At 28.3% G+C, this 10383-nt stretch overlaps 2 protein-coding genes across 2 annotated transcripts; both read left to right on the top strand.

The window, feature by feature from the left end:
• Window positions 1–798: 798 nt before the first annotated feature.
• On the top strand, window positions 799–1467 carry LOC104648586 (uncharacterized). Its single transcript, XM_010326143.3, has one exon. The coding sequence runs from the start codon at window positions 799–801 to the stop codon at window positions 1465–1467; it is 669 nt and encodes a 222-aa protein (XP_010324445.3).
• Window positions 1468–8881: 7414 nt separating this feature from the next.
• LOC101249386 (multiple organellar RNA editing factor 8, chloroplastic/mitochondrial) lies at window positions 8882–9683 on the top strand. The gene has a single exon (XM_019214758.2). The coding sequence runs from the start codon at window positions 8892–8894 to the stop codon at window positions 9681–9683; it is 792 nt and encodes a 263-aa protein (XP_019070303.2). The 5' UTR covers window positions 8882–8891.
• The last annotated feature ends 700 nt before the right edge of the window (window positions 9684–10383 follow it).

The following is a 10383-nucleotide window of genomic DNA, read 5'->3' as shown; positions in this document are numbered from 1 at the left end:
CTTTTTTGATAAAAAATAATATTTTTAAATAAAAAATAATATAATTACGCGCTTGAAAGCGAGTGTATTAACACATTTTCCAACTCAACATAAATTCGACATAACTTTCTATTTTTACCTTTATATTGTTAATTTTACTATTAAAATAACTAAATATTACTTAATAACTAATTACAATACTACCTAATGAAGGATAAAATTAAAATAACATTTTAAATTTAGTCTAGAAAATTTAATAATTAGGTTAATTTGATATATAAAAATATCTCAACAATTTAATTAATTTAAAATGAATTTAACCGTAAAACAGAACAATTTTCAAGACAAATTAACGTTTTCGTGTGTATTTACACAATTTCCAAGACACTTCTTTTTTCTTACAATTTCATTTATTACTATTGACTATATTTATAGATACATTCCTCAAAACATTTTCATCTCTAGTTAGTTGCCTATAAATAACTTATATTTTTTTCTTCATAAACTCACACTTCTCCTCACCCCACACAGCCATAATATTTCGGTGGCTTAGATGTACTCTCTAGTTTAGTTCATCTTTACCTACACAATTATCCAAAGCAAAACTCTTTCTTTTTCTTAAAAATTCAATCAACGTGTTTTCCTAATAAACTTACATTACTTCATTTTACTATTTGAGTTATCCCTTTTTTTCCTCCCAATTTTTAACCAGACATCTCTATCAAATCAGTGATGGCTCGTTTTGCAATATTTATGCTTTTTATTACTATGTTAGTTTGTGTTGCACCATGTTTTGAAGCAAAAACACAATCGAAAAACATGGATAATGAGAAGGTCACTAACCTTGCTTCTTCGGCCCCATACAATAATAAAGGTCATGTTTATGGAAATTTGAATCTCGGCCCTAATCATCGAGCCGGTCATTCTAGCCTATCCCTTAGAATTGGCCAAGGTTATGGCAACTTAAAACATGGCCTTAGTACTGGAGATGGTCATTCGAGCCCACCTCCTAAACATGGAGCTGGTCATTTTGTCCCACCTCCTGGAATGGGCTATGTTTATGGAAACTTGAAGTATGACCCTAGTCGTGGAGCCGGTCATTTTGGCTCACCTTTTAGAATGGGCCATGTTTATCACAACTTGAGGTCTGTCCCTAGTCCTGGAGCTGGTCATTCTAGCCCACCTGGAATGAGCCATGTTTATGGCAACTTGAGGTCTGTCCCTAGTCCTGGAGCTGGTCATTCTGGCCCACCTGGAATGGGCCATGTTTATGGCAACTTGAGGTCTGTCCCTAATCCTGGAGCTGGTCATTCTGGCCCACCTGGAATAGGCCATGTTTACGGCAACTTGAGGTCTGTCCCTAGTCCTGGAGCTGGTCATTCTAGCCCACCTGGAATGGGCCATGTTTACGGCAACTTGAGGTCTGGCCCTAGTCTAAGAGCCGGTCATTTTGGCCCACCTGATCCTGCAACGGGCCATATATATTGATCGTAGTTTGATGCCAGTCTTGAGTCATGATATCGGTCGATGATCGTTCAATTAGTAAATGTCCAACTTTTGATTTGCAGTAGCTTGCAATATATTAAGTACAATATTATGTGACAGTTTGTTCATGGATATGTATGATCATTTATGAACTAATGATATATTTTGATGACAATAATTAAGTCAAAACAATTAAGTAAATGATAGTGGTAACTTTACCAAATTATCCTTATAAAATATAAGTCATCTAAATGTTGAAATTAATTGTATAAGTAAAATTGACACTACATGATAAATTATTCATCGTTTAATTTATAAACCGAATAAGTATTATTGAACATCCCAAAAGAACAAGTAAAGACGGACTTAGGGAGTATTCAATAAGAAACTATTAAGTCATTTTTCTCGATTTGGTAGTAACATAAGCAATTCCCAAGACAAATTGACGTTTTCATGTGTACACAAACAAATCTCTTCTTTTTTCTTACCATTTCAATTATTACTCTTAACCTAACTTGAGAGCTATGCCTCTAGATACATCTCTCAAACATTTTCATTCATAATTTGTTACCTATAAATAACTTCTTTTTTTTCATAATAAAATCATTCCTCTTCATTCCATCACTTGTATATTTTAACAATTATCAGTGGCTCATTCTGCAATTAAAATTATCTTATATATGTTGGAGAAATTCTACCTATACCACACTCAATATTACAAAATTCAATTAAGAAACAAAAAAAAACGAATTAAAATATTTAAATTTACGAAGGGGTGAATTTTTTTAATAATATAAGCCTAAGTATAAAAAAATGAATGAAGATCAAATTTGATAAATTTTTAAATACTCGAAGAACTAAATCCAAAAAGTTTATAAGAAGTAGTAAATAATAAAGGTAATTTTAGCAAACCACCCTTATTAAATATAAATCATCAAAACATTAAAAAAAATAGAACTTAATAGAAAGGTTAAAATAAACACAATATAATTAATTATTCGTTAATTTTATAATCTGAATAAATATAATTGGGACGAAGTAGATAAGAAACTATTTATGAGATTTTTCTCAATCTAAAGGAGAAACATTGAGGTAATGTGACATCCAATCTATGACCTCCTTTCCTACTTTTTTTTTCTAGATTTTTTTCTTAATTATTTTCATAAAATATTTTTTTTAAAAAAAATAAGAAAGAGTAAGTTTTAGGTTTAGCAAACATAAAAATCATATCAGCACGCCATAGCTACACTTTTGTTATTCGAGCTCCATAGCAAATATTGTTTGCACTTCGCAATATATGAAGCATCAGATCTATATTAAAGTCGCATATATCTTTGATTTGCATAAAATCGCCGGCATCTGATTAGTATAAATCACAGCAATTTGTTTATGAATATTGTGTTTGCATATGTCTATGGTCTTTGTGTTTGTATATCTGCATAAAATTTGGATTCGTATACAATTGAATCGAGTTAAAACAATTCTTTTTGCATATCAAACTCTCTTTCTCTCTCTTTATACAAACACAAATTTATATATTGTATTTGATATAATTTATGTTGTATAAAAGAGAAAGAGAGAAACGCAAAAGAGAACTAGGGAGGAGAAGATTCATAATGTGTAATTATAAGTGTATAGGACGAAGATATATATATATATATATATATATATATATATATTTGTATATATAGTTTTCTCTCACTTTATACAAATACAAACACAATTTATGCATTTGTGCTTGTATAAAGTGAGAGAGGTAAAGGAGAGTGACAAACGAGATCAGGGAGAGTGACAAGCGAGATTAGGGAGAGTGACGAGCGAGGTTCATGAGGAGAGAGGCGAATGGAAAAAATGTTTGCTACAAACTAGAATTAAATGAAATGGTGGTTATAACATTTAATCTGAATTTATAGTTTACGTTTGTTTATAATTTTTCCAATAAAAAATTCAATCATATTTACTATTCTAATTATATTTATCGATTTACAAAAAACCTCCATCTATTTATATTTCTCTACTTAAATAATCTCTTCTATTCATTTCTTTTCAAATCTATAAAAAAACAATCTTCCATGCAAATATTGAATACTCATTTTTCATTCTTTCTTCCAGTATAGTTTTTTCTCTCTTTTTTTTTAATTAACTTTTATTCATCTTTTCCATAAGAAATCATACAAAAGATAGTTATATGATACGTTCTTTCCTTTAACGAAGATCAAAGATATATTCTTCAAAGATTCATTAAGAGATTAAGAGATGTTCACATTAGTTTAGTATAAATTCATCAAAATAAGAAAAAAACTTAATTATGTTGAAATTAAAGATTCATATCGATATATGGTCATATTAGTCTAATGTTTGAATATTTCCAATATATTATAAATTCATTAATGTAATGTATTGTTTTGATTTGATCAATATTCTAAAATTTTGCTATAGTTGAAAGATATATTGACTATGGAACATTTCTCATAATTACTAGATATTGTTGTGTTTAAAATCGTTCTATTATAAGCTATATGTTAGAAAAGTGATGTATCTCTTGTTCGGCGAGGATTCTATATATCTTTTTCCTCTATTTTTCGACAAACATAATTTTTTACTTATTATTATAAAAAAAATCTATAAATTGCTTCTCTTCTATATATTGTTATATACTTAAATGTCCCAAAAATTATTTGCTCTCATTATTATCCTTTATTACAAAAATAAAAATAAACAAACTAACAGTCTCAATATTTACTACAATCTTTTAAGATATTGTCTTCTTTTTTAATTGTATTTTTTTCCTCTTTTCAATTTTGTTAAGATGAAGTTTATTTGCTTGCTTTCTTAATAATAAAAACCCAACAAATTATACTATATATTGAACTCCAACTTTAGTTAATAATTAACTCATTTTTTTTTAAATTTTCATATTTATAAACCCTAAATATATAACTTCAAAATTTTAGATACCTTATGATATTACTATAATTTTATCTATATAAATCTATATTTTTTATTTCAAAATATAGCCAATCAAGATTCTTATTTTCATATTTTAAATAGTTATATTCTTTATTATTGTTGTAGTATCATATTTATACTTTTGTTTGACTCCATGAAAAAACTCATAGATGTGGGAGCCAGATAGAAGTTAAAAAAATATGTGCATTGATTATGTAATTTTTATTCATCTTTCTTTTTGTGACTAAAGACTTTACAAAATATGTTGTTATTTTTCTCTTTTCACTTACTTTTTCATTAAAACATTTTCATCTCTAATTTGTTGCCTATAAATAACTTATTTTTTTCTTCATAAACTCACACTTCTCTTCATTCCATTACTTTTTATATTTTATTAACAATTATCAATGACTCGTTTTGCAATAGTGCTTTTGGTTGCTTTGGTTTTCATGTTAGTTTGTGCTGCACCACGTTTTGAATCAAGGAAACAATTAAAAAAAATCATGTTATAATAATTTCTAGTCTTTGAAACTAGTAATGTTGATCGCAAGTTTAAATCGTTTCATAGTTCTGGAATGGACCGGGGTGGTAATTCTCCTTTGAGGTCATCCTCGAGATTCGGAAGTGGTCATTACAAAAAAGATGTTCACATCAGTTTAGTACGAGTTCATCAAAAAGTCAAAGGAAACTTAAGAGAGATGGTTATATTAGTATAAATTTTGAGTGGTTTCAATATTTTAGGAATTCATTAATACAATGTACGGTTTTGATATCAATATTCTAAAATTTTGCTATTGTTGAAAGATATATTTTCTATGTTTACATTTCTCATATCTATTAGATATTGTTGTGCGTAAAAATTCATATATTATAAGCTATATGTTAGAAAAACGAAGTCGCACCTCTCTTTGGCCAAGGATTCTATTCATCTTTTCCTCAATATCTTGACAAATTTTCATATTTTTCTACTTATTATTGTACAATGATTAAAAATTTCAATTGTACTCTTCTATTTATTGTTATACTTCATGTTGGAGGTATCAAATTTGAAACTCGTTGCCAACGAAAGTAAGAGGTTTGCCTTCTGGATCGAGCTCTTTGCACCAGGATTGCACAGTGTGGGTTACCTCTCCTATGTGGTTTGCAGGATATTGCGTAGGAGCAAGAGTTTTACCCTATACACAACAAAACGGCAGCGACTACAGGTTTCCCTAGTTATAAAAAAATGGGAAGATGCACAAATATCCCCCCCCCCCCCCCCAAACCTATGCCCGAAATTCTAGAGACACACTTATGCTATATTAAAATCCTATTACCCCTGAACTTATTTGATAAGTAATTTTCTATCACTTTTCGGCCTACGTGGCACTAGCTTGAAAAAAAAGTCAACCAGAGTTGGGCCCACAAGATAGTGTCACGTAGGCAAAAAAGAGGTAGAAAATTATTAATAAAATAAGTTCAGTGGGGTAATAGGACCTTAATATAGTATAAGTGTGTCTCAAAGATTTCGGGCATTGGTTGAGGGGGGTACTTGTGCATTATTTCAAAAGAAATTAATCAAAGCATTAGTTTGTGACGAAATTATATTTATTTAACCACGAAATACATATAATTTTAGAGACAATTGGTACCGTCATTGATTGAACAAAATAATTAGTGACGAAATACTTTTGTCGGTGTTAATAACTTTTTTAGTGACAAAATCATTCCATTAACTAAAAAAATTTTATTACTTTTTTTAACAAATAAATTCGTCACAAATGTTTATACATTTCTATGCGGTTTTTTCTTTTGTAGTTGATATAGCTTTTTTAGCGACGAACTACTAAATCATCTTAGTATACTTTTAGTAACACACGTTTAGTGACGACTGAATGACGAATTTTTTTTCGTCACACAAAATTTTTAGTGAAGAAATATGATTTATAAGTTATGAAGTCATTTGTCGTTATAATTGAATTTGTTGTATGATAGTTTTTAATATCAAAATTTTTGGTTTAAAATATCGTATTGTTGTTATCAATTTTAATTTTAAAAATTAGTCAACTTAACTATCGAAATCACATTATGACAATTAAAAGTGAATGGATAAATAATATACATATAACATGTCAATCATTGATTTGACTTACTTATTTTATCTCAAGTACATCAAAATTGATGATGTAAATAAAGAGTTAATATCTCAAAAAATTACTCAATTTTAAAAATTTATCTAAAAACATCACTAAATTTTATTTTAAATCAATAAAATCACTCGGCTTATGTACTTATATCAACAAAATCAACAAACTAAATGTATCATTAAAAATAAACTAACATGGCAAAATAAATTATTTTTATACCATGTAAACCTAAATTCCATAAGAAATTTTACGGCCAAACTTAAGGGACCCCCAAACTTAATTAGTGAAATAAATTGATGTCATTATGGAATTTTCTGCTCTACGATTATCATTTCCAGCTGAAAAAGTTGTATTATATTCCAAAAATTTAAGGATTTCACAAATTTTCATAGAGAAAGCATTAGAAACGAAAAAAGATTAAAGTTCTACACTTGTTTACTTTTTTCGTTCGGCTTTATTTTTATTATTTCTATTTTTAGGATTAAATTATAAAAATTTTGACTAACATTTTAAGATGTATTTTTTCATCATATTAATATGCAAAAAATTGTAATTTATAGTATTTTTCATATAATTTTAGAATATCTAATTTTTTGGGGAAAAATGTACAAGTACCCTCTTAATCTATGCCCGAAATTTCAGACAAATACTTATACTATATTAAGATCCTATTATCCCTGATTTTACTTTATAAGTAATTTTCTATCCATTTGCGGCCTATGTGGCACTAGTTTTTAAAAAGAAAAAGTCAATTGACGTTGGCCCACAAGATAGTGCCACGTAGGCCCAAAAGAGGTAGAAAATTATTAATAAAATAAGTTTCGGGACTAATAGGATCTTAGTATAGTATAAGTGAGTCTCTAAGATTTCGGACATAGGTTGAGGTGGTACTTGTGCATTATCTCAGTTTTCTATTTAAAATATTGAATTAATGTGATCTAATTTACCTTTGAAAATTAGTCAAATTAACTTTCGATAAGTGCAAGATAACAAACAATTCCAAATGGAGGAATTTTATTTTTTTTCTTGGAATTTGATAAGAGTATTTGTGTATTTATTTTTATCGTAGTATCTTAAGGTTATTTGTTTAACTAATTAACTTTGTCAGTAAAAATAATTTTAATGAATTTTTAAATTCTATTTATCAGTGGGATTCATGTTTATCCATTGTAAAATAATTTATTTTGTCATAGTTTTTAATATAGTTACAAAATAAATTTTAATGACTTTACTAGATAATTCATAAGGTTGAGTGTTTTTTTAAGATATATATATCTACTTTTTATTAGTTTTTCTGTTTACTAATATTTGTCATGATTTCTACTTTTAGAGTCAAACTATAAGAACTTTGACTAACATTTTAAGATATATTTTTTCATTATATTTATGTGCAATAAATTGCAATTTATAATACTTTTCATATAGTTTTTGAATATTTAAATTTTTTAATTAACATATTGAATTAATATAATCTAATTTAACTTTGAAATTAGTCAAATTGACTTTTGAAAAGCGTAATATGACAAATAAAAGTAGACACTGAAAATATTTAAAAATATTTAACTTCAAAATTTTAGTTATAGTTATTCAGGAATTTAACTTTTCTTATTTTAAGAAATTGTTTTCAATGTCATATAAAAATTGAAGCTGTAGCCAAAATAATTAATCTCCCCTCAAAACCAAGCAATTAAAATTATCTTATAAATCACAGTCAAAAAGAGTACGATAAATATCCAATTAAGAAACACATGAAAAATATAAATTCACTGTATATGATATATATACATGTGTCTTTAATGATCCTCTTTGTTTTTCTCTAAACTTAACTTTTTAGTTTTTTGAGATTCAATATTTATGTCATAATCCACACAACCATAACAAATGTATTTAGCTAATATAAATTTATGTCATATATTAAAATGAATTTGATTTTATGGATTTAAGCATCTCATATGACAAGATTAAAAACTTTAATTTAAAACATTAGAATAAAAAATATTTATTTTTGTGAATTGGATGTATATTAATAATACAAATAACCATTTGTAAAAAAAGATAAATCTCTAATTAAAGCTAAAGCCATATTCACGATTCTTAATATTGTACGTTGAGCAATAAGCAATGGGAACAGCAAACGCACTCTCTAAATTAGTTCATCTAGTCCTACACTATTACCAAAAACAAAACTCTTCTTTTTCTTAAAATTTCAATTAATACTAATTAATGAACTATAGTTTTGATTTCTTAAAGGTTTCATCTTTTATTGTCTATAAATAACATGTTTTTTCTTAATAACTTAAATTACTTCTTTTTTTCTCTTCTTTTTAACTAGACATCACTCTCCAATCAGTGATGGCTCGTTTTGCAATATTTATGCTTTTGGTTACTATGTTAGTTTGTGTTGCACCATGTTTTGAAGCAAGAACACAATTGAACAACATGGATAAGGAGGTCACTAACCTTGCTTCTTCGGCCCCATACAAAGAAGGTCATATTTATGGCAACTTAAATACTGGACCTAGTCCTGGAGCCGGACATTTTGGCCCACCTCCTAGAATTGGTCATGTTTATGGAAACTTGAATACTGGACCTAGTCCTGGAGAAGGACATTCTGGCCCACCTCCTAAAATTGGTAATGTTTATGGAAACTTGAATACTGGACCTAGACATTTTGGCCCACCTCCTAAAATTGGTAATGTTTATGGAAACTTGAATACTGGACCTAGTCCTGGAGAAGGACATTCTGGCCCACCTCCTAAAATTGGTAATGTTTATGGAAACTTGAATACTGGACCTAGTCCTGGAGAAGGACATTCTGGCCCACCTCCTAGAATTGGTTATATTTATGGCAACTTGAATACTGGACCTAGTCCTGGAGCCGGACATTTTGGACCACCTCCAAGAATTGGTCATGTTTATGGCAACTTGAATACTGGGCCTAGTCCTGGAGAAGGACATTCTGGTCCACCTCCTAAAATTGTTCATGTTTACGGCAACTTAAATACTGGACCTAGTCCTGGAGCTGGACATTCTGGTCCACCTCCTAGAATTAGCCATGTTTATGGCAACTTGAATATTGGACCTAGTCCTGGAGCTGGTCATTCTGGTCCACCTCCAAAAATAGGTCATGTTTATGGCAATTAATTATTATGCAAATTTTGATTTTGGAGTGGTATGCAATATGTTTAACGTGAAAGTCTATTAATGGTTATGTATGTTCATTTATGAATTAATGACATATTCTGTTTAATGTGTACTTCCTAGTTATTAGTTTTTGTATGGACTAAACATTCCAATTATTGGAAGTAGTATGCATATATAATGCCAATAATTGATTAGACTTAGTTAAGGATAAATTGAAATGCTGAGTTGGACATTTCTTTTTTAATTCGTAAAATTGTTCTTTTTATAGTCTAAAACAGTAATTAACAATGATTTTAATTTTAGGTATTTAAGAGATTCAAATTTTCTTATTTTCATAATACTGTTTTTGATAGAATATGTTTTCTTTCGTATACACCATTATCCTTGATCTCTTGAATCTACATGGTGTCATAAAATTTAAAGTTGTTGCTGAAGTAATTATCTTATATTTCGGAGATTTCAACATATATAAAACTCAAAATTACATTAAATATTTAAGAATGAAACAACTTAAAAAGTACTTCATGTCAATATGATTTTCATATATAAAGCTATTTTATATTAAATTTGATGATAAATTTCATACTAAGAACTAAATCCGATTGAGGGATCATCTTGTACTTAGCTTCTCTATATCCAATAATAATTGTTTGCTAATGATTTGACACAACAATTAAGTAAATGATAATGGTAACTTTAC

This window comes from Solanum lycopersicum, chromosome 7, assembly GCF_036512215.1.
Source record: "Solanum lycopersicum chromosome 7, SLM_r2.1".
In the NCBI taxonomy this organism is placed as follows: Eukaryota; Viridiplantae; Streptophyta; class Magnoliopsida; order Solanales; family Solanaceae; genus Solanum; species Solanum lycopersicum.
Note: the sequence above shows the minus strand (reverse complement) of the source record. Positions and strands in the feature narration are given on the sequence as shown.

Bases quoted from the DNA above. Each gene is read 5' to 3' on its own strand.
- LOC104648586 (XM_010326143.3), top strand. From the start codon at position 799: ATGGATAATGAGAAGGTCACTAACCTTGCTTCTTCGGCCCCATACAAT.
- LOC101249386 (XM_019214758.2), top strand. From the start codon at position 8,892: ATGGCTCGTTTTGCAATATTTATGCTTTTGGTTACTATGTTAGTTTGT.